The sequence below is a fragment of the Silene latifolia genome, chromosome Y, assembly GCF_048544455.1.
Source record: "Silene latifolia isolate original U9 population chromosome Y, ASM4854445v1, whole genome shotgun sequence".
NCBI classification, from domain to species: domain Eukaryota; kingdom Viridiplantae; phylum Streptophyta; class Magnoliopsida; order Caryophyllales; family Caryophyllaceae; genus Silene; species Silene latifolia.
In genome coordinates, this window is record NC_133538.1 from 412,832,745 (window position 1) to 412,857,886 (window position 25,142).

At 40.1% G+C, this 25,142-nt stretch overlaps 1 protein-coding gene and 1 non-coding gene across 2 annotated transcripts; both read left to right on the plus strand.

The window, feature by feature from the left end:
* Window positions 1-8,754: 8,754 nt before the first annotated feature.
* On the plus strand, window positions 8,755-8,861 carry LOC141636069 (small nucleolar RNA R71). The gene has a single exon (XR_012540707.1). It is a non-coding gene; the product is annotated as a small nucleolar RNA R71 (small nucleolar RNA).
* Window positions 8,862-15,383: 6,522 nt separating this feature from the next.
* On the plus strand, window positions 15,384-15,890 carry LOC141632345 (uncharacterized). The gene has a single exon (XM_074444900.1). The coding sequence runs from the start codon at window positions 15,384-15,386 to the stop codon at window positions 15,888-15,890; it is 507 nt and encodes a 168-aa protein (XP_074301001.1).
* Window positions 15,891-25,142: the final 9,252 nt, after the last annotated feature.

Sequence of the window (25,142 nt, forward strand, 5' to 3'; positions counted from 1 at the left end):
ACTCCAAAGCAATGTCGATTCTTCATCGTTGTGTTGGTGAGAGGGAAGTTAGTCGAATCTCTGGATGTCCTACGACAAAATCTATTTGGGATTCCCTTGTACTTGCCTATGAAGGGACGTCCCAAGTAAGAAAACACCGTGTTGACCTTCTCATGCAACAATATGAGATGTTTAGAATGTCAAACGACGATTCCATAAATAGTTTCTCTTCATGTTTTTCTTGTATTATTAATGAGCTTAAGAGTCTAGGAAGGAATTTCGAGTCCGAATACATCATTAAATAAATCCTTCGTAGTCTAACCTCTAAGTGCCAACCCAAGGTCACCGCCATAGAGGAAGCTAAAGACTTGTCAACCCTATCCCTTCATGAACTAATGGGATTTCTAATGGCTCACGAGTTTAATCTCGACAAGCATTCTAGCGAGTCCTCAAAGGGAAAGAGTCTCGCCCTCACATCCTCTCCAAGTGATGAAGAAGATGAGGAGGAAGACGAGTTTGCTATGTTCACAAGGAATCTAGCCGGGTTAGTCAATGGTCAAGGAAACAAAAGGTTCACTAATAATTACTCGAAAACACGCTTTCCTAAGAAATGACCTAACTCCACCGTGGGATGCTTTAAACGTGGTGATAAAACTCACCAAATTAAAGAATGTCCCCAGTGGGATGATATCAAATAAAAGGAAAAAGGAGAAAAGGTTAAAAAGGACTATAAACATAGAGTCATGAGTGCTATTTTGGGAATGTCCGACTCCGAGGAAGATGAGGAACTCATCGAGGAGGAACTAGAGGCTAAAATGTGTCTTGCAAATCATATAAAAGAAAAAGTCTCAAAAACCTCAAAAATCGAACACTTAAGATGCCTCATGGCTAATCCCGATGATTCCGAATCCGATTCCGACAACGAGGTAAATCATCTAAAGGCCAAGGCTAGAACTTACTCCAAAGAGAAAGTATGTAAGCTTCTTGACCAACTTTTTGATAAGTGTCGGTTTCAAAATGATAAGCTTGAGGTAATGCAAAATGAGATTGAGGAAATTGCTCAAGAGAACTTTAATCTTAAAAATGAACTAAAAGCAACAGACAACGTCACTGTCACCTCTGAGGCTTATGATGAAGTTAAAAGAGTCAACAAGTTAAACAAACATTTGATTAAAGAACTAGAGCGTCTTAGGATGATCCCCACGGACGTCTCTGACCTTGAAAATGTCAACACTACCTTGGTGATGCAAGTTTCCTCACTAACCAAGGAACGTGATGATCTTTTGAAGGACAAAGATGCTCTCGAAAATGAAGTCTATGACCTTGTGGTTGAGATTGTAGACCTAAGAGAAACAGTGTCTGGGACTGTTGCTTCTGACAAACACTTAGACAAGTCCAAAGAGAAAATTGAATGTTTGGTTAATGAAAACAAGTGTCTAAAAGATGAGGTAGCGTGTCTTAAGAAAGAAATAGAGGTTATTCATGAAAGGCTTACCTTTATTCAAAAGGGTATGCCCGAATGTAGCACTTCTAGATCTACTCCTCATCATAGATTCGATGAATTCGTCGATCTAAGCAAACGTCTTGATGAGATGACATCTAAGCATGAAGAGTCCAAAGAAAGGTCGGATATCTCGTGTCTAAACTCAATAACCACACCCATGAATTCATAGTTGAGAAAAGGTTGTCTTTAGAAAGTGTAAACAATGATGAACTCAAGAGGGAAAAAGAAAAGAATTTGCATCTCCTCTCAAGAGTCAATGACTTGACCAATGAACTTGTAAAAGCCAAAAACATCACTGAAAAATGGGAAGGAAGTCAAACCGTGTTAAACTTTCTCACAAGTCAAACCGAGAGATGTAACAAAGTTGCTGGTTTGGGCTTCAAATGGAACAGTCAGACTGACTGTTGCATCCAGAGGCCTAAAACTGATTTTAGAAGAAGAAAATACGTGGGTCTTCCCGAGTACATTATTTGCAACTATTGTGGTAAGAATATTCATGTTTTCAATGGTTGTAGAAAAATATTTGAGTACATTAACAAGAACATCAAAGTAATAAAACAAATATGGATTAGGAAAGACACCGTAAGATATGTTGATCAGAAAAGGGGACCCAAGTTTGTTTGGGTTCCTAAACTCAAAATCTAATCTTGTGTAGGGCTTGGTGAGAGGCGGCCGCAATTGGTACTTGGATAGTGGATGCTCTCGTCACATGACGGGTGATAGAAGCCAATTCCTCTCACTTAAAGCATATAATGGTGGCACGGTAAGGTTTGGTGACAACAAGAAAGGTGAAGTAATTGGCATTGGAAAGGTTGGTAAGTCACCATTACTTTGTGTCGACAACGTGCGGCTTGTCAAAGGTTTGAAGCATAATCTCCTTAGTATTTCTCAACTTTGTGATAAGGGTAATATTGTAGAATTTAGTGCTAATATGTGTCGAATAATTGATGCCACTACTAATGAACTAATACTCGAAGGAAGACGTGTACTTAACTAATTTGAACACTTTATCCGGTCATACTATGTCTTGCATGATCGTAATGAACAATGATCCTTGGTTATGGCATAAAAGGTGATGCCTGTCGTTGTGTGCACCAAAAATAATATTTATAATACCTATTAAAACTAACAGAAGTTAGTGGTAACAGGGCCGAACCACTGAGAGGCGGGGGAGTTAATAGTTGCTTTCTATTTTAGTCTAAGGGTAACAATTTGAGGGGTTTTTGATTTTGTCCAAGTCTAAATGCAAACGAAATAAATAAACAAATAAAAACTAGCAAATAAAAAGATGATGTAAATAAATAATAGAAAGGAGCTAGGATGATCGGGTCACTATAGCTACGATGGCACATAAGTCTAGGTAAGTCTCGAAATACAGTCGTGGGTGATGGGTATGACAAGTCCTCTCGGTCCAAGTCAACTAATAGCCCCTCTCGGTCAATGCTATTAGTCCCTAGGTGTCACTAATACTAACTTTCGTTCTTAACTAGTGATCCTAATGCCTAAATTACATTATCTTTCGATCTAGAAATTTAGCCGTCTTAATTCGTTAATCTAATTCCTTCCCTATCTTTCGATCTACGGGTTGGTCTAAGCTAAGAATCTAACAAGTTTCCGCTAGGTCTCATTGATAGATATTGCACTTAACGATTCGAACGAAGCAAATCAGACACGAAGGTAGTCGATCGACCATCTACCCCAGTCGATCGACCAAGCGACAAAGTCGACCGACCAGATAAGCCAGTCGGTCAACCAAGCCCTAATCCGGGGGTCACTTATTCTAGTGCCAACTACGCTAAGTTCGCCTACATCCTAGCAAGGGGTGATTTAGCTACGCATAATGGGTCTAATAAGAACGCATAAATTGATAAAAAGCATAAAGGAAAACATGATTAAAATTAAAGCAATAATAATACGATAATGAGATTAGGTTTTCGGGATTCTAACTACACAATTCTAATACTAACAATGAAATAAAGCAATACAGAAAATAAAGAGCAAGAAAATACCGAATTGACTAGCAAGAAAGCAAATCCGAGAGCCAAACAAGAACTTTATTGAACAAACTAAAATAATGAATGTGTTTAATGTATAAATGTGATAGGAACTCAAAGCTAATCTAATCTAATGAAAAATACTGAATGATTAATACAGGGGAGGAGTATTACGTTATATAGCAAAGTCATGTAATACTCTCCAAAAACCTAATTACATATGGGCTTAAATCACGTCTTTTAGTTTCTCGTCAGATTGTGGAGTGGTCTATCAACCACATGTATCAGTCTACCGACCAAATGTCGGGGTAACAGTAGCTTCTGACTAAAAATAAATCTTGTGCTTCAGTATACTTGGTCGGTCGACCAATGTATCAAGTCGATCGACCAAACGTGCTGTACAGCAATGCATTCTGACGAATTCTGCAGCGCGCGCCGCTCTTAAAATAGCTGCCATTTCTTCGTTACTTATCGGAATAAAGCGATTCTCACGGCGTTGGAAAGCTAAGAGGATACGCTTTCACCTTCAATTAGAATCACTTGATTATCAGCTCTAAAACTCGAGATATAGCTATTTGAAACAGGCTGCAATATCGTGAAGTGCTTCTTTGCTTGTCAAATGCTTGTAACTTGTACGCACCCATGCTTCCGCTATCTTTAGGCCTTGAAACGCGCGCCAAGTTCATTACTCAAGACTTCCCTTCATGTCAAATGCTATGCTAAATACTCGGGAACGAATTTGGCTCATTTTCCGCTGAAATCTTCACATTTCTGCAATATTATACAAAAACACGAAAGTAGACGAAAATAGGGAAAATAGTAGCATAAACTACATAATTGAGCTCTGAAATGCGTGTAGAATGAGGTGTAAAACATCATATAATAGACACGCATCAAACTTCCCCAAACCAAACTCTTGCTTGTCCCCAAGCAAGAACTAGACTCGATCTTAGGACCTAATGGAACGATTTCAATCTTAGAGCGAAATGCAAACCGTAAAGCCTAAACCAATTTAATGCTACAAATCAACAATCAATTAGTAATGTGAATCATGCAAACGAGTTATGTAGTCGTTAAAAGCTTGCTGAACCGCCAACTATACAGACTTATCAATTCGGACTCTCACGGGTCGCTCATATCACTCAATGAAACACGGGTGAGTATATGTAAAAGATAGAAAGAAGTAAATTTTGTAATGACACTCACCTAACTACGATCTATGAAAACATGCCTGCAGTCTAATATGAAAGTAATCTCTACAACCGTACATATGCATTCCAACCAAACAAATGACCATGACACATGCCGAGGTAAATATGGATATGTGAGGTAATGGGTAAGAAGGGGCTAAGATAAATTTGCATATGAGGAGTTAAAGCCAAGCTAGTAACTACAGATCCAAACTATAACGACATCCCAACTTCATACTCAATGTAAACGATACAAGACGATGCCAAATTGAAGCACAAAACTCACAACCTCCATAAAAGTCAACTCCCCAAAGAATATAAATGATACCATGGGAGTGAAAATCACAAAATCATAATAATTGAAACATGTGATTTTTCGAATTTGCAGTAACCATGGTCGACCGATCATAGGGGACGGTCGGTCGACTGAATGTTGGGTCTGATACAATTTTTTCGTTTTTTTTTTCTTTCTATATTTTCTTTCTCTTTCAAAACTTTTCTCTTCTTTTCCTTCTCATAATTTCACCAATCACTCAATTGAGCATATAACCAAATAGCATTAAGCACATTCCCAAAAACACCATTACTAGCTTGGATAAGGTAGGTTAAATATAGTATGTAGTTTATGGGACAAAAAAGGCAAATTTGGCTATGAGGGGCTTATGGGTCAAATGAGAAAAGGGGTCCTCTTCCACATGTGTCAACAAACTACAAACCGAATGCATACAGGTATTAAGCAGATTAAGTTCATATTTATGCATATTGATATAACATGCCTCATAAGGAGTAACTATTCACAATCCTAGATAAACTGGTCATGAATGACACCAGTTATAAGGCTCTAAAAACTCAGAAAATGATGTAGTTTGCCAAAAATCAAAGTCAAGTCTAAAGCTCAGCAAGATATTTAACGAAAACTCGTAGACTATGCATATATGATTCTACTAATAACATGTCAATTAAGCACGGCTTAGGCATAAACAGCTGCAAATGCAATATCATCATTGAAATACTACCGTTCCGACTCAACCTACATGCTAAAATAAACGTGCAATTTATTTTGAAAATTTTCAATTTTTCTGGTATTTTGGTACATATGGAGAAATTAAATAACATGCAAACAGAATAATTAAACGTGAATGCAAAAACAAATGAATGCAACGCAATGCAAAACCCTTCCCCAAACCAAATCACACAATGTCCCCATTGTGCAAAATCATGTATAAGAAGCGAAAAAGGAAATGGGAATTTGCATTTAATGAACTACAACTAAATAAGACATAAGAGAAAAAGATGTCGGGAACTCACAAGACTTCATGCGTGAATGGAAACATCCCCAAACCAGCGCGAGCTAGGAGGTTTCGGTAGCCAGCACTGCTCTCATAAGATACCTGAAAGACAGAAAAGCAAACATCGTTCGGAAATAAAAGAATTTGGGCGGGAAAAATGTGCATGGAATTTAAAGTAGAAGAAAACGAAGTCAAGAATGGCAGTGTCAGTGGTCGACCGACTGATGGGGCTAGTCGACCGACCACACAACGGGTGAACAGTGCTCTCTGGAAGCAGCAACCCGGTCGATCGACAAATGGAACTGGTCGACCGACCATTGCACCTGATGCAGCAGTCTTGTTTTCTTCGAAATAACTCAATAGATTGAGTTAAAATGGTCTAAAACCTGCAATGCACAATATATACGCGCCCAAAATTCGCGCAAACCCAATAAAAACAGTCTATAGTCTTAAAAATCCTAAAACAAACCAAACAAAGCGAAGTCTCGCGCAAACCAAAAAAACCATAAATAGTCTTAAAAGCAATAAAAATGTCTTAAAAACTCAAGCAATAAAATGTTTATCCGCGAAAAATGCGGAAAATCTTCGACCATGGCTTCTGGCTACACGAAGTGCCCTCCACGGTGGTTATCTTCTCAGCACTCCAATCCACAACATCGTCCGACAGATCTACATCTGACGCAAGCTCCCACTTGTCATCTGACTCCTCAAGCTCCAAGTCAGAAACTGTAACTTTGGCCGGCTCATCCTCTTCAGGCTCCTCATCAGTGGCATAACTCAAGCATCCAAGGCCACCTCTTTGCACAATAGGCTCAACTGGAGTAACTGGCAGCTCATCCTTCCCCAAACCAGCTCCTGCAATAGATGAAACAAACAAATCATCCTCCAATTTGCTCCCAATATGGGGCGGAGGTGTCACAACAGCAGGAATAATGGGTATAGGCAATAAAGTGGGAACATCAGAAATGACCACATAAGACGGTTTAGCAGAAATAGCATTGCATGTAACAGCCCACATGGGATCCTTCTTTCTAGCGGTTTGAGCAAAAACAATGGACTGTTTGCCCACTCTAAAGGTCAAGGTCCGCTCCCCAACATCAATTATTGCACCAGCAGTGTGTAAAAATGGTCTCCCTAGAATGATAGGTATATGATCGTCCTCGGGCATGTCTAGGACAATAAAGTCAACAGGGAAAAAGAATTTCCCTATTTGGACAGGAATGTCCTCTAAGACTCCTATTGGCTAGACCGTAGAGCGATCAGCCATCTGAACAGTCATGTTGGTCACGGCAAATTTGGTCAAGCCTAATTTCTTCGCTAGACTTAAGAGCATGACACTAATGCTAGCCCCCAAATCACATAAGGCTTTCTCTATGGGAAAGATGCCAATAGAACATGGGACACAGAAACTACCCGGATCAGCTCATTTCCGGGGGGCAATCTGGTTAAGATAGGAGCTAGACTCCTCAGTAAAAGCCACGAACTGGACAGGCTCAAGTGACCGCTTTTTAGTTAAAAGCTGCTTCATGAATTTCATGTAAGCGGGCACTTGATTGACCAACTCAAGGAAAGGTACCTGAACATTTGAACTACGAATCACATCTTTGAATTTATCGAAAGATGCCTGTTCTTTGGTCGGAATTAGCCTCTCCGGATATGGGACTAGAATGGAACTATCCGCATTTGGAGCTTGCCTCAAGAATCTCGGAGTACTCTCACTCCGGAACAGAAAATCTCTCAAGTTATCGGGCATAGAGGGACGAAACAACTCGAAATTAGCAGCGTTGGTGGTCGGTCGACCACCCTCCTTGGTCGGTCGACCAGGGTCAATTTTCTCAGAATTGTCAGGAACATCAGAAACCACTTCTGAAACAATGGAGGTGGTCGGTCGACCGCTTGGGACGGTCGGTCGACCAACAGTGCTGCTATTCTTCTTTTTCTCGTTTTGTTTACTCTTCCCTTTTTCAGCCTTTTTCTTCCCTTTAGCATTTTCAATTGTAGGACCCTCAAGTGTAGACCCACTCCTGGTAGTAATAGCATTAACAGTCTCCTTCTTTTGGTCCGGCTGCGATGGTAGTTGCCCAGGAGCTCGAGTTGCACTCTTGCTAGCTAGTTGAGCAATCTGAGTCTCCAACATTTTTGTAGAAGTCTCTCTAGCTTGAGACTCCTTTTGCAGCAAACCCGACAGATTTTGAACCATGTTTTTCAGCTCAGAAATGTCGAACTTTGAAATTGCTCTTTCTTGAGGCACATAGGGAGGCTTTTGAAACTGTTGTTGCTTATAAGGGGTCATATAACTTTGCTTTGCTCTGCTCTTTGTTGGGGGTGGAGTCGGATTTTGGACGTTTTGGCTACTCCACCTCAAGTTTGGATGGACATTCGGCTCAAAATAAGTGTTTGTCTGCCTATAATGTTGAAAAGCAGCACAAGACTCATAGGGACTAGGACAAAAATCTGCAACATGTCCTTCTCCTCCACATCTCTTGCAGACGAAAGGACCGTCGACACAAAGATTCACTTGATAAATCCCTCCTTTTGATGCTCCTCCCAACTCGTACTTATCAAATCTCGCCGTAAGAGCCTCTAATGCAGCTACAGAAGGGGATTCAGCAGCTCTCCTTTGATTTCCCGTGGAATTTCCATGCTCAGCTTTATGGGTGGCCATATCATCAATGATTTTCCACCCCTTAGTTTCTCCAACATTCTCCTGGAATCTGCCATTAGCTGCAGCATCCAGGATAGCCCTCTGATCGTCATAAAGCCCATTATAAAACTAATTGCATAGGCTCCATTTCTCGAACCCATGGTGCGGAATAGTTCGCACCAACTTCTTGAAACGGACCCATGCCTCATGGAAATTCTCATCGGGACCCTGTTTAAAGCTCGTGATCTGAGCTCTAATGGCATTGGTCTTCGAGGCAGAAAAATATTTCTTGTAGAATGCTAGGGCCAGCGAATTCTAATCGGTAATCCCATTAGCAGCTCGGTCCAGGTCTCGGTACCACTCCCTAGCAGCATCACGAAGCGAGAATATGAACATCGTCTCCTTCACCTGGTCCTGGGTCACACCTGCTGGTGGAGGTATGGAGCAGCAGTAGTCAATAAATGTCTCCATATGTTTCGGCTCAAATTTTCTATCCGTCCCTGGTAATGCGAATCCCTTATAGAGATTCACAGCTGTTGGCTCGGAGTGATCATACTAGCTTCTTCACCATCTCAGAGAAAATGGAGAAGTGACGGTCTCTGTGGAAGAAACTGGAGATGGTGGTGGGTTTTCTTCAAACAACTCGTTCTCGTAGAAACTTGTCCGAGAACTAGGCTCTTCCTCGGACTGTGCTTATTGAAATAGCCTTGTCTTAACTCGCAGAGTCCTCTCAAGCTCGAGATCAAGGGGAAATAATTCGCCTTGTTGAGACCTGCGCATAAGATAAAACTACACGAAAACAATGAGAAAAGTTTAAGGAACAAAAGCTCCTTAAACTCAGAGAAAGACTAAAATAATAAAACAATAAAAACTACCGCTGCCTCCCCGGCAACGGCGCCAAAATTTGATGCCTGTCGTTGTGTGCACCAAAAATAATATTCATAATACCTATTAAAACTAACAGAAGTTAGTGGTAACAGGGTCGAACCACAGAGAGGCGGGGGAGTTAATAGTTGCTTTCTATTTTAGTCTAAGGGTAACAATTTGAGGGGGTTTTGATTTTGTCTAAGTCTAAATGCAAACAAAATAAATAAACAAATAAAAAGATGATGTAAATAAATAATAGAAAGGAGCTAGGATGATCGGGTCACTATAGCTACGATGGCACATAAGTCTAGGTAAGTCTCGAAATACAGTCGTGGGTGATGGGTATGACAAGTCCTCTCGGTCCAAGTCAACTAATAGCCCCTCTAGGTCTATGCTATTAGTCCCTAGGTGTCACTAATACTAACTTTTGTTCTTGACTAGTGATCCTAATGCCTAAATTACATTATCTTTTGATCTAGCAATTTAGCCGTCTTAATTCGTTAATCTAATTCCTTCCCTATCTTTCGATCTACGGGTTAGTCAAAGCTAAGCATCTAACAAGTCTCTGCTAGGTCTCATTGATAGATATTGCACTTAACGATTCAAACGAAGCAAATCAGACACGAAGGTAGTCGATCGACCAGCTACCCCAGTCGATCGACCAACCGACTCAGTCGACCGACCAGATAAGCCAGTCGGTCGACCAAGCCCTAAGCCGGGGGTCACCTATTCTAGTGTCATCTACGCTAAGTTCGCCTACATACTAGCAAGGGGTGATTTAGCTATGCATAATGGGTCTAATAAGAACGCATAAATTGATAAAAAGCATAAAGGAAAACATGATTGAAATTAAAGCAATAATAATACGATAATGAGATTAGGGTTTCGGGATTCTAACTACACAATTCAAATACTAACAATGAAATAAAGCAGTACAGAAAATAAAGAGGAAGAAAATACCGAATTGAATAGCAAGAAAGCAAATCCGAGAGCCAAACAAGAACTTTATTGAACAAACTAAAATAATGAATGTGTTTAATGTATAAATGTGATAGGAACTCAAAGCTAATCTAATCTAATGAAAAATACTGAATGATTAATACAGGGGAGGATTTGAATCCCAATTTAGTTATCCATGGACATTGTTTTGACCTGTTATTCATGAAAACAAAGCTCTTAACTCAAGTCTTGATCGTATTTGACATGCCTTATACTAATTAGATTTGACACAATTATGTTGGTAAACTACTTAAATTCTGAGGTCGATAGAGCTTCCTAGGCCAGGAACATCAATAAACTGGTCTCATTGTTATTTAGGCTTCAGTGTGGTTTCTCCTTGTGGAATATGTAATATCAAACTGCATAAGTGTGACATTGGTTTCTTATTTTTTACACGTTCATATGATAAAGTACATGAGGAAAGGCGGTTCTTACCGTTCAAATGAGCCATACATTACCCTTGTTTTGTTAGCCCGTTTGAACCCTTGTAGCCGTTCTATATCCCATCTAATAGTTACAAATCCAGAATTTGCCTACCTTATCGGGACAGTCGCAGTTGCTTGTTTATCATGCCTATTTTGCTACTATGGTTGGGATTGGGACTAATATTGTCATTTGTGGGTGTAGTAGAATTATTTAGCAATTGTGTTGTATGTTTTATATTGGAAAAAGAAGAAAAAAATATGAAGCAAAAAAAAAGGAAGAAAAAGAAAAAAAGAATTCGAAAAAAAAAGAAGTGAAAGAAAAGAAAAAGAAGAAAAAGAAAAATTTATGCTTCATTGTCATTTGTTAAGGGAATAGAAGGTTGGTTACTAGAGTCTAATGCATATTTGGAGAGTACTTCATAAGCTCTCGTGTGTTGTAAAGTCAAGATTATTTCTCTAAGTTGGGTTTATTTGTATCTGTCATCATAGATTTGGTTTTGATTTTTGTTTAGTGCTGCGACTACCGTCTTAGCTCCACATATCCATAACGTGCTATTGGCACAAACCACTTCTATACCATTTGCCCATTTGCCACCTTATTGTCCTTGATACATGTACTTTTGTCTATATTGTGAATGCGTATTGGTTGGAGAAATTTCTATCACATTAGATTGCATGCATGTTTCATAAGTTGAGTGAGTGTTCTAATTCATTCTATTTTCACATATAAATCACCCATAATTATGAGTGCACGAGTGAATCTGCAAGAATCCGACTAATTTGTCTTGCAAGATCGAAAGGTATTTGGTATTTGTCTATAGTACGATGATATGAGATTTGAGCTGCGTTTTCTATTACCTGTGCCTTTGAATTTGTATTATTGGTACACCTTGGTCATTACTTTGTTACAGATATGGAAATCTTGGGATTTGTATGTGCATCAACATTAGCTCCGAGTCGTTTATTCGCCATTTGTATGATTGCCTTTTGTATTGTGTGATGCTTTGCTTGAGGACAAGCAAAGAGATGGTTTGGGGGAGTTTGATGAGTTATAATTAGATACATATTTATGCCTCCCCTTAGTTACTTTTGATACGGTTTTCATGCTAGTTTATATTAATTACATGCCTTTTATGCTAGAATGTCGATACTTCCGCTATTTGGTATTTAATGCAGGAATGATGCATTTGTGGAGCAAAGGAATTTAATGAGCACCGCGGAGTGGGCATGAAGGAATACACGGAGCATGGCACAAAGACAATGCAATTTAGCATCATTGTTATTTAATTCACCAAGACTCGACCTAATAATAAAGGAAAAACATGTTTTTGTATTTTATAAATTTTTTAATTTTTATGGATTTTTTCGTTTTAATTGCACACAACATTAAAGTAAATCACGCAACATAATTAAAGACTCCTCCCCCAAAGCTAAATATCACAGTGTCCTCATTATGACGCCTATATCATAGCAATCACACAGCAACCTACAGGACACACTTAACAAAAGGAATGGGAAATAACTAGAGATAATACAATAAAAGTAGATACAAGGAAAGAGAATATCGGGTAAGAGCGTAGGAGTTCCACCAAACCAGCTGCAAAAATAAGGGAAAATGACCAACCGCACAATTCCAACCAAGCCAGCTACGTTTAAGAGCCAAAAAGCAAGGGTACTCGATCGATCCCATCACCACTCGATCGAGTACCTATCTGGCGAGACAGCTTCCTGCATTTAAAAACATACGCCATGCAAGGCATAATCAATACAACATAAAGCATGCAGTAGTAAATAAAAAAATAGTGCATGTGCTACACACGGACATAAGTAGCATCAATAAATAGTACAAGCAAAGAAAATAAGCAACGAATAAATTTCCGGCTCATCAAACTCAAAGTCTAATATAAAATATGAGCAAGCATGCTCATTGCTCTTTAAGTCATCATCATTAGGAAGGAGATGGGGTGCTTCATCCGTCATAGGAGCTTCCTCAAAAACTTTGACGGACTTCTCTCTAAAAATATCAGCCTCCAAGGCATCCAGCTCAGCTTCTATATCAACATCATAATCAAAGCTCTAAACCGGCTTTGGATGAGGCTCATCTCCATAAATCAACTTCTCTATCTCATCCACCTCCTTGCTCCATGGTCCTGACGTGGCAGCAGGGGCGTCAACCTGATTCGTGTTCAAACATAAAGCAAAGAAATCATGAATAGGTGGATCAACAACATTAAGCATATAACATGGAGCTACTAAATGGGGACGCTTTAAAGCTGGCGCGGATATGGACCCAGTAGAAGAAGTTGTGCTCGACATAGAGCACCAAACAAAACCAAGCCCGAGTAATACATTTTTATTGCATGAAAATTGGATGGGTTCGCGTAAAAGAGAGGTATTATGTGCGGTTGAAGCTCGAGACCCGCAAAACCCTTGATGCCGTGTGGGAACAAAAGAAAAATCATATGGAAACAAGGGGAGAGGGCCGAAGTGTGGTGGCACCAAGGGAGAAGAACCCAATTTTATATTTTTGCATTTTTCAACATAGTTTGAATAAGATTTGACAAAAGAGTCTAAGTTGTAAGTTCTATGCATTCAATCATCCTATAACTTACAAACTAGCATTTAATGTTTACTTGGAGGCCAAGGCTTTTGTCCTATATAAAGGACCTAGCCCCCTCATTTGTAAACCATCAAAAAGAATTAAGAAAACCTTTTAGAGAGAGAAACTTGAGTTTCAATCTTGTCCAAAGAGTCGATGCTTTCGAGTCTTGCCTTGAACTAAGGACGCGCTCCGCGGTTTGAGTTGAATTACTTGACGCGTTTTCGATTAGTTCTCCATTGTTGTCGCTATAGGTCTAGTGATAACAAATATCCCATTAATTCGGTCCCTTCACAAGGAATCGGAGAAAATATCCTGTATTTCTCGCACAACACAAAACCAAAAAACAAAACAATTAAGTATTCCGCTTCGTATACGCGTCAACTGGTATCAGAGCTTCGGCTCTTGATCACCCCAAAAAAATCAAGATGGTCCTAAGGAGGTCCCAATCAATTGATAGTTGAATATCCAACGCGCTTGGTATTCAAAGATTAAACTCGGCGAGGTAGTTGAGGTTTAATCGATTGGATCTTGAAGGCACGAATTGAACAAAAAAAAACACAAAAATCACTGTTCACCTTCAAAAACAAAAAAAAAAAAAAAAAAAGGAGAGAGAGTTTCAAATTTTCAAAAAAAAAAAACATCGAAATGAATTTTGACGATCCCAATTTCCTCAAGAATCTTCAAAAGGCTTTAAGGAATTTACAAGAAAACGATTCCAAGTGGATGCCGAGACGAGAACGAGCCATTGAAGAATTCAAGTTCAGTGAACTACCCGAGTTCACGGGAGGCACGGACCCCGAGGTCTATCTCGAGTGGGAAAGAAAAATGGATCGGATGTTTGAATTTAAGGATCTCGATGATGAACAATGTTGCAAATACGCTGTTCTAAAGTTAAGGAATGGGGCTTCATTGTGGTACGACAGCTTTAAGAACAGGAGAGTTCGAGCCGGCAAAACAAAAATAACATCATGGCACGTGCTTAAACTAAAATTACGGAAGAGATATGTACCCACAACGCATAGGCTCACGACCTATTGTAAGATCACCGATCTTACCCAAGGAAGGCTAAGTGTCCTAGATTACATCAATGAATTTGAAAATCTAGCCTTAATGGGAGACTTGGTGGAAGATGAGGACATAAGGATGGCACGATTCCTACGAGGTCTAAATCGTAACATCGCCCATGTCGTCGAGTTACAGAATTACTCAGACTTCGATACCTTGTGTAGTATGTGTCTCAAAGTGGAGGCACAAGGAAAGACGAAGGTGGCAACCACCTATGGAGAAAATAGCCGGACTTGGAAGAATGAGAATAACTCGAGGACGAGCACAACGGGAAATACCACCGATCCCAAGACGAATCCCACCTCCAGTGCTGCTATCAAACCACCCGCCTCAAAGGAAAATAGCTACACGCAGATTCGGTGTTTCAAATGTCAAGGGTTTGGGCATTTCAAAAATGCGTGCCCGAATCAACGAACCATCACATTAAGAGAGGCCGTGGAGTGTCGTGATGAGCTGTTCGAAGAAGAAGAAAGAACCGAGGGCATTTTTAATCTAGAAGGAGAAGAGGAAGAGGCACACGCCGAAAACGCCGAGGATTACGTCGCTCCTAGTTATGACTGTGCTTTGGTTCTCCGAACCCTGCAAGCCCAAACGTCGTCCATTGAAACGGAGCAACGAAGTCAAATATTCCACACCAAATGCCAAGTGAAAGACAAATGGTGTAGCCTAATCATTGACGGATGCAGTTGCACCAACGTCGCCTCAAAGGAGATGGTGGAGAAGTTATAACTACCCACGACACCTCACCCAAAGCCTTATGCCCTGCATTGGCTGGATGACGGGAATAAGGTGAAAATCACTAAGCAAATAAAGGTGGCACTAACCATGGGATCTTACAACGACGACATCCTATGCGATGTTGTACCAATGGATGCATGTCATGTCCTATTAGGACGACCTTGGCAGTATGACCAGGATGTGGTGCATCGCGGTAGAAGCAACGAATACGAGTTGGTAAGTAAGGGAAAAAAAATTACCTTAAAGCCAATGGCGCCGGGAGAAGTGCGTTCCATGAGTGCCAAGCGTGGAAAAACCACTAGCATGGCCATGCTTGCTAGTGAGAAAGAAGTGGACGAGGCCATTGTCAATGGCAACCAGGTTTACCTAATGGTGGTCAATGAGACTCCTAGTAATGGAAGCAAGGATGGACGATTAACCTCGCTCTTGGAGGAGTTCAAGGATGTTTTCCCCGAGGAACTACCCGCTGGGTTACCACCTATTCGTGGGATCGAACACCAAATCGACCTCCTTCCCGGAGCTCCTTTGCCAAACAAAGTCGCCTATCGGTGCAATCCGATGGAGACAAATGAGTTACAGCGGAAAATCGAATAACTAATGAAACGAGGTTATGTGCGCGAAAGCATGAGCCTGTGTGCCGTCCCTACGCTACTTGTTCCAAAGAAGGATGGAACGTGGCGAATGTGCATCGATAGTCGAGCCGTGAACAACATCACTATCATGTATCGGTTTCCAATTCCGAGGCTTGATGACATGCTCGATGAATCACATGGGGCCAAGATCTTCTCTAAAGTTGATTTGAGGAGTGGTTATCACCAAATTCGGATGAGAGAAGGGGACGAGTGGAAAACAGCGTTTAAAACTAAGCATGGATTATACGAGTGGACGGTTATGCCATTCGGCTTGACAAACGCTCCAAGCACCTTTATGCGACTCATGAACGAAATACTCAAGCCTTTCCTAGGCAGATTCGTAGTCGTTTACTTGGACGACATCTTGATCTACAGTCGGAGCAAGGATGATCACTTCCAACATCTTCGTAAGGTGTTCAACATACTTCGAGAGCAACAACTCTATGGCAAGAAGAAGAAGTGCTCGTTCTTAGTCGAGAGCGTTATCTTTCTTGGATACAAGGTTTCTAAGGAAGGGGTTTCCGTCGATCAATCCAAGATTGAAGCAATCAAGTCATGGCCTATTCCCAAAACTGTCACGGAAGTCCGATCCTTTCACGGACTTGCTTCATTCTATCGGAGATTCATTCGGGATTTTAGCACCATCGCTAGCCCTATCACTGAATGTACAAAGAAAGGAACTTTCGTATGGACTCCAGCTGCTCAAAAGGCATTCGAAACGATTATCCAAAAACTTTGTGAGGCACCATTGTTGGCACTCCCGGATTTCACCCGCCCGTTCGAAGTCGAATATGACGCAAGCGGTGTTGGAATTGGAGCCGTGCTAGTGCAAGGAAAGCGACCCATCGCTTACTTCTCTGAGAAACTGAACGGGGCTAGGCTCAATTACTCGACTTACGACAAGGAATTCTATGCGATCGTAAGAGCCCTACAACATTGGAGTCACTATCTCCGACCAAGTCATTTCATCCTACATTCGGACCACGAATCGTTAAAACATATCAATGGGCAACAAAAGTTGAACTCAAGGCATGCCAAGTGGGTGGAATTCTTACAGTCCTTCCATTTTTCCTCAAAATACAAAACTGGCAAAAGTAATGTGGTGGCCGATGCTCTCTCACGCCGATACTCATTATTGACGGTACTCGATATCCGATTACTGGGATTCGAGGCATTGAAGGAATCCTACGAGCACGACCCCAACTTTGGGGAAATCTTCGAGATTTGCAAGAACGAGACTCATGATGAATTCATTACGCAAGATGGTTTCCTTTTCAAAGGTAGCAGACTTTTGGTGCCAACACTTCCGATCCGAGAACTCCTTATTCGAGAATCCCACGGAGGTGGACTTGGGGGACATTTTGGAGTAAACAAAACCGTGGATATCCTCAAGGAACATTTTTATTGGCCACAACTACAAGGAGACGTGCAAGCGATAGTACGAAAATGCATCACATGTCACATGGCCAAAAGCAAATTCCAACCTGGGGAATATATACTTTTGCCTATCTCGTGCCGACCTTGGGAAGATATATCAATGGATTTCATTGTGGCGTTACCGCGAACACAGAGAGTCAAAGATGCGATCATGGTAGTAGTCGACCGATTCTCGAAGATGGCCCATTTTATCGCGTGTCACAAGACCGATGACGCCAGCAATGTGGCGGACTTGTATTTTCGGGAAGTCTTACGACTCCATGGAATCCCAAGGATGATCGTCTCCGATCGAGATTCCAAGTTCCTAAACTACTTCTAGAAAACGTTGTGGAAGAGGGTGGGAACCAAGCTCTTATTCAGCACCTCTCATCATCCCCAGACGGACGGACAAACGGAGGTCACAAATCGCACGCTGGGAACAATGCTGCGAAGTCTGGTGAGCAAAACTCAGAAAGATTGGGACTTGAAACTCGCTCACGCTGAGTTCGCATACAACCGCTCCCCAACTTATGCAACAAAGCACTCCCCATTTGAGGTCGTGTATGGTATAAACCCATATTTACCACTAGACCTCATTCCCCTACCCAAGGATGAACTCATACATAAGGATGCTGAGTCCAAACTGAAATCAATGATCAAGCTGCATGATCAAGTTAGGGCGAGAATTGAGAAAATTAATGAAGTATACAAGCGCAAAGCAAACAAAACCCGCCGGCCAAGATCTTTCAGCGAAGGAGACCTCGTGTGGTTACACCTAAGGAAGGATCGTTTTCCAAACAAACGCAAAAACCAAACTCATGCCGCGTGCAGAAGGTCCTTACAAGGTAATATCAAAGGTGGGCGACAACGCATAAAAAATCGAGTTGCCCGGAGAATATGGAGTGCACGCTACTTTCAACATCAAGGATCTATCTCCTTACATCGACGACGATGGAATCAAGGAATTGAGGGCAATTCCTTTTCAAGAAGGAGGAGATGACGCGGATATGGACCCAGTAGAAGAAGTTGTGCTCGACATAGAGCACCAAACAAAACCAAGCCCAAGTAATACATTTTTATTGCATGAAAATTGGATGGGTTCGCGTAAAAGAGAGGTATTATGTGCGGTTGAAGCTCGAGACCCGCAAAACCCTTGATGCCGTGTGGGAACAAAAGAAAAATCATATGGAAACAAGGGGAGAGGGCCGAAGTGTGGCGGCACCAAGGGAGAAGAACCCAATTTTATATTTTTGCATTTTTCAACATAATTTGAATAAGATTTGACAAAAGAGTCTAAGTTGTAAGTTCTATGCATTCAATCATCCTAGAACTTACAAACTAGTATTTAATGTTTACTTGGAGGCCAAGGCTTTTGTCCTATATAAAGGACCTAGCCCCCTCATTTGTAAACCATAAAAAAGAACTAAGAAAACCTTTTAGAGAGAGAAACTTGAGTTTCAATCTTGTCCAAAGAGTCGATGCTTTCGAGTCTTGGCTTGAACTAAGGACGCGCTCCGCGGTTTGAGTTGAATTACTTGACGCGTTTTCGAGTAATTCTCCATTGTTGTCGCTATAGGTCTAGTGATAACAAATATCCCATTGATTCGGTCCCTTCACAAGGAATCGGAGCAAATATCCTTTATTTCTCGCACAACACAAAACCAAAAAACAAAACAATTAAGTCTTCCGCTTCGTATACGCATCAAAAGCGTTATCAAGAACAAATTTAATAGTGTCATCCCCAACCCTTAGTGTCAAACTATCATCCCTAACATCTATGAGTGCTCCCGCAGTGTGAAGGAACGGTCTCCCAAGAATAATAGGTACTTGTGAGTCCTCGGCCATATCCATAACAATGAAATCAACTGGAATAAAATATTTCCCTACTCTAACTGACACATCTTCTAAGACACCAATAGGACTTTTTAAAGATCTTTCAGCCAATTGCAAGGTCATATTAGTAACATGGAGTTGAACCATATTTAACTTTTTTCATATAGAATACGGCATGACACTAACACTAGCCCCTAAATCACAAAGGGCTTTATCTATAGCTATACTACCAATATGACCAGGAATAGAAAAACTCCCTGGATCCTTAAGCTTTGGTGGTGAGTTAGCTTGTAATACGGCTGCGCACTCCTGAGTGAATGCCACCGTCTCAACTTCATCAAACGACCGCTTCTTTGACAAGATCTCTTTCAAAAACTTAGCATACGCCGACACTTAAGTGACCAATTCATTAAATGACACACTTACTTGAAGATTCTTCACTACCTCTATGAATCTCCCGAACTGTTGTTCAAGCTTAGATTTCTGAAATCGGTGTGGAAAAGGAAGTTGGATTTTAATTGGCTTGGCTTCTTTTGCTTTAGTAGTAGTCTTGAAAGCACTGTCGTCAGTTACAGGATGTACTCGATCGAGTCCAGTGGTTACTCGATCGAGGATTCTATTTTCTCCCAATGTCGTAACTGAAACACGTGAAAAATTAGATTCTGGGGGTGTACTCGATCGAACCCGGTTGCACTCGATCGAGTACACAATGTATTCCTCATGTTTTTTCTTTTTTTCTTACCCCGTGTTTGATCCTTGCTCAATTATTTCTCGTCATCACTCAACTCAAGATTACCCAATCCCTTAGGATGCATGTAAAGGACCTCATCTTCATCAATGGGAACATCCAGACTTTGATAAGTAGTACCGCACCTCGGTGAAATAGCATTAACTTCTTCATGTGCTTGTTTACCTTGAGGAGGAAGATTGCCGGAATGTTTTGAGGGATTTTGAACCGCCAATTGAGCAACTTGAGTGTCCAACATCTTGTTATGAGCTATAATTCAGAAATCTGAGCCGTTTGCTTTTGTTGTAACAACAAAGTTTGTTGCAATAGAGCTTTCATCTCATTACTTGGAGCTTGTGGAGGAGGTTGCATTTGTTGAAAACCTCCTTGATTTTGCCTAACAAAGTTCCCTTGTGGTTGATTACCACGATTTTGAGGAATAATATATGCATTCTGTTGCGGGGCTTGAGCAAATACATTCTGACTCCTTTTAGGGAAGAAGTTAGAATAGGGAGTACCGTGCTTGAATGACTGAAAAGCGTGAACTTGTTCAATTGTACTCATACACTTGGCCGCAGTGTGGTCATCAATCCCACATATCTCACAAGACACTTCTTGTTGAATCATGGCATGAACCATTTATTTCTTATTACCTAATGATTGAGAGGTCTTTAACTCCGCTATCTGAGCAGTCAAGGCCTCCAGCAGTGCCGCAACAACATTATCTGAACCACCCCCTCTTGTACTACCTCTAGGGTTACCATACTTAGCGGTATAGGTAGCAATCTGATCAATCAGCTTCCATGCATTATCATCATTAGTATTGTCCTGGAATCTCCCGTTAGCTGAAGAATCAAGTAGAGCTTTATGATCGTCATACAACCCGTTGTAAAACTGGTTGCGAAGAAACCACTTCTGAAAACCATGATGGGGAACTGAACGAACTAGTCTCTTGAAGCGAACACATGCCTCATTCAAGTCTTCAGTGGGACCTTGTTTGAAGCTAGTAATTTGGCTTCTCAAGGTATTTGTCTTCTGTGGTGGGAAGTATCTCTTGTAGAATGCAAGAGCTAAGGTATGCCAATCAGTGACCCCATGCTCCTCCATGTCTAGATCCCGCAACCACTCGGCCGCGCCGTCTCTTAAGGAGAAAGGAAAGTGAACCTGCTTCACATGATCTTGAGTTACTCCTGCAGTCAGTGGAATAGAGCAACAATAATCAGTAAATTTCTCCATATGCTTGGCAATATCCTCATTAGCTCCTCCCTCAAACAAGTTTCGCTCCACCAAATTGATATAAGACGGGCGAATCTCAAAAGTTCCCTTTTCAGTAGTAGGGAGCTTGAATCCCTTAGGAATAGAAGCCAAAGTATGCTCAGAATGACTGACAAGAGTAGGCATCTTTGTTGAATTTGTGGCAGAAATAGGCTTGTCCTCTTCTAGGGACTGATCTTCTGCGTCAAGTATGTGCTCTGTATCACTGTCAAGTATACTCAAGTCTTCAACTTGACCTATTTTTCTCTCAAATTTCCGTCTGTGCCGAAAAGTCTTTTCTGGCTCGGGATCAAAAGGTACAATCTTCAACCTGTTAGACCCGGGCATACACGAAAACAACAAGGAAAATAACAAATTGTCTCAAGGAACTGATGCTCTCTGAGACAAAAGACAAAATTAAACAAAAACAAACAGAGAAAATTTTGTTGTCTCCCCGGAAACAGCGCCAAATTTGATAAGGCTATTTTCAGTCGTTGGCCTATCAAAATAAATCCTAAATTACTACTAACTGGTAGCTAGTGGCAAGAAAGGGTCGAATCCACAGGGAGGTGAGTTAATTATTCTAGTTTGCTAATATTTAAGTTCGTCTTAAAGTAACCGTTTTCTTGAAGGATTTGTTTGGTTTGCTAAAAACTAACTGCGATGTAAATAAAGACAAATTCAATAATATTAAAGAGTCTAGGAATCAAGTTCACTAGGTAGTCATCCGGGGTAAGATTTAATTCATTAACAGAGCTAATTACGTTGTTTAAGGTTATATGATCGGTCTATTCAATATTCCCTGTAGATCTAGTCGCTATCATTAAATTATCTCTATTCAGTTATCGCAGCCTATATTGATTCTAACCCGGTCGATGAAAGTCTCAATTCGCTATACTAGTCAATTAACTCCGGCCAGTAATTAGCTAACTAGATGAAGAACAATAAACTGAAAAACAACGAATAAGCAATTAAACTATCAATTCATTAATTAATCCCCTTCTAACAACCTAGATCCCCATTAACCCTAGATTAGAGGTTTAGCTACGCATAATAGAAAGAATAACAACAATAAGATGAATGAAGGACATAATTAAAGACATAATAAGATGAACGATGAAATAATTGTATAAACAAGAACTTGAATTAATAACTAATGAGGGATTAAAGAGTACCGTAATAGAGGAATGCTTAGATCCGAAAACAATAATAATAGAACTAACCTAAGAGTTTTTAGAGAGTTTTCTAGGGTAAATTATACGTAGCTAGGTAAAATAAAGCATAAAAATAACATAGGGTATGAATTGGATATTTATAGTAAAACATAACCGACTTACGAAAATTGCGGAAAAATCCTCAAAATAGTGTGTACTCAATCGAGCCTGGGTGCACTCGATCGAGTACATTCCCAGTTGATCGAGTTCACTTGGGCTTGATCGAGTATGCTCCCTGTTTCAGCTCATTTCTTCGCGTTGTCTTCTTCACTTCCCTTCCTTTATTTTTCTAGATTCCCGTGTCATACTCCGTGTATTCCTTCATGCCCACTCTGCGGTGCTCATTAAATTCCTTTGCTCCACAAATGCATCATTCCTACATTAATCGCCAAATAGCGGAAGTATCGACATTCTAGCATAAAAGGCATGTAATTGATATAAACTAGCACGAAAACCATATCAAACGTAACTAAGGGGAGGTATAGATATGTATATAATTATGACTCATCAGATTACGAGAAAAGCAATATCTAAATAATTTAGTGACAAACCGTCTTCTCAAGCAGTTGGGTAGGTGTGGTTGTGGTGAGGGGACGACCGAGGAATGGTTGGAGGTGGGTGGTCATGGGGGCGGGGCAGGGGGTGTTTGGTCATGCGTGCGTTGCATTATTGTTAGAGTGGGTGCGTTGCATTATAGTTAGAGAAAGGTTGGAGTTGGCTAGTGTCCGACAGTTAGGGAATGAAAGGGAGAAAAATGAATTAATTAAAAATAATTAAATGGATAAAAGTTTGATTGAATATACAATAATTCTACGTCGTCTATATATCTTGGATTCCTAATTAAACAGAATTACAACTACATGAGTACATGAGGAAGTCTAAACAACTTTTTTTTTTATATAATAATCTTTTCTAGATGAGTATATATATGGAGACTAATTTTCTCATCTCTTCCACGACATAATATCATTTTTTGAGATAATGTTCAAGAGAAATATTAAAATATAAGTGTCGGAACCAACAAAACTCTATCTTTCAACTAAAAGTTTTAGATTGAAAAATTAGACATCAATTTTAAAAAGTAGTCACTCACAGTATGTAATGACGTTGTTTAGATAATAGGTTATTTTTGATTATCAAAATAGGTCATCCTAAAATTTCTCACTAAATCTATTACAATTTTTTCTACATAAGAATTTACATTTTTCATACCGTAAGAACTAAAAAGCTTTCATTTTACCCAAATTAACTTTAGAAAAACTCAATTTAGTTACCGCATGAAATCTAATAGTCGAATAACTGGAAATGGAGGCTTATATGGTGATAATTGTCTAGTTAATATCACAAATTGCTTAATAGTACGGTCTCTTACTATAAAATCAGTCCTTTAAATAGAAGCCCAAGTTTTTTAAAAAAAAATAGAAACCCAAAGAAATCTATATATAAAAAATAAACAGCAACTCTCCTATAGGACCGTCCTATAGTATAGGACGGGCCAAATAGGAGAATTAGCCCAATAAAAGTGAAAACCATATAAGCGTATTAACACTCCCCACAAACAGAGGCTACGGACTTTAGTCTCCTTCATCGCCACAATGATCGTGCTCCCACCACCTCGGCAATCACCACCGCTACATTATCTCCCTGTCATCGACCCAAATCTTTGCAGCACCAATCAATTAGACGAAATAGAATAAGAACGGCGGCATTGACGGTGGCGCCATTCACCCACAAGTATGGAATTAGATTTTGAAGGTATCATATTTTAGTAAGTTGAAATTGACAACTAATTTGTATTAACATGTTCATATTTTTTATGTTAAAGTTCTGAATTTTCAAGTGAAAATTTAGGGAATTCAAATAAAACACAATATTTACCACATACCTTTGTCTTATATTCACAGTTTGAAAACTATTGGTTCTTTTTTTTTTTTTTGGTGAAATGTGAATATATTATATATGTATCAAAAACCAAATCCATATACAATCATAGCAATAAGCATCTACTGATAAAAAGACAACTACAAAACAGCAGTATCAATCACATGAATCCTAGCCTTGCTTGGATATTCAAATCAGTAAGACCATCCTTTTCCTTTGCTTTACTTCGAATTCTCTGCTGCACCAACTCCTTCAACTGCCTTGCAACCAACTCAGGTCTCAGCACACATAGATTATGCCTTGCAGAATTTCGATGATACCAAATAGCATATCTGAATGCTGTTAGTATCAGAGCCAGAACTTTTATTTGCATCCTGTTACCATTTGCAGACTGAATCTCATTGACAGTAGGGAATGCCCTACCAGTCCAGGCTTCAATGCATTGCTTAACTTTGCAGCTGAAAATGCAATCTTCAAAGAGATGTGTAATTGTTTCAGCTTGTTCTTCACATAAAATGCATAAAGCATCCTGACAGTAGCCATAAGCATGCAGTTTAGATTTAGTGTTTAAACCTTCCTGCATTATCACCCAAGAGATAAAGGAGTGCTTAGGTATATTCCAGTTGCTCCACACCATAGTAGCCCAGGTTTGCTGAGGATGTGGACCTATCAGCCAGTCATAACCATTGCTAACAGTATACCCTTTATGGTGAGGAGCCCAACAGTTATCAATGAAGCCATCTTTGATCTTATTCTTCACCTTGCAGATATTTTTCCATGTCCAAGTAGAGTCTGCTGGAGGAGTGTAGTCCTGCCAATTAGCACCCTTAAGATAGTAATAAAACTATTGGTTCTTACTTTACAACTTACGGTTTTAGTTTGAAAACTT

Bases quoted from the DNA above. Each gene is read 5' to 3' on its own strand.
- LOC141632345 (XM_074444900.1), top strand. From the start codon at position 15,384: ATGGGATCTTACAACGACGACATCCTATGCGATGTTGTACCAATGGAT.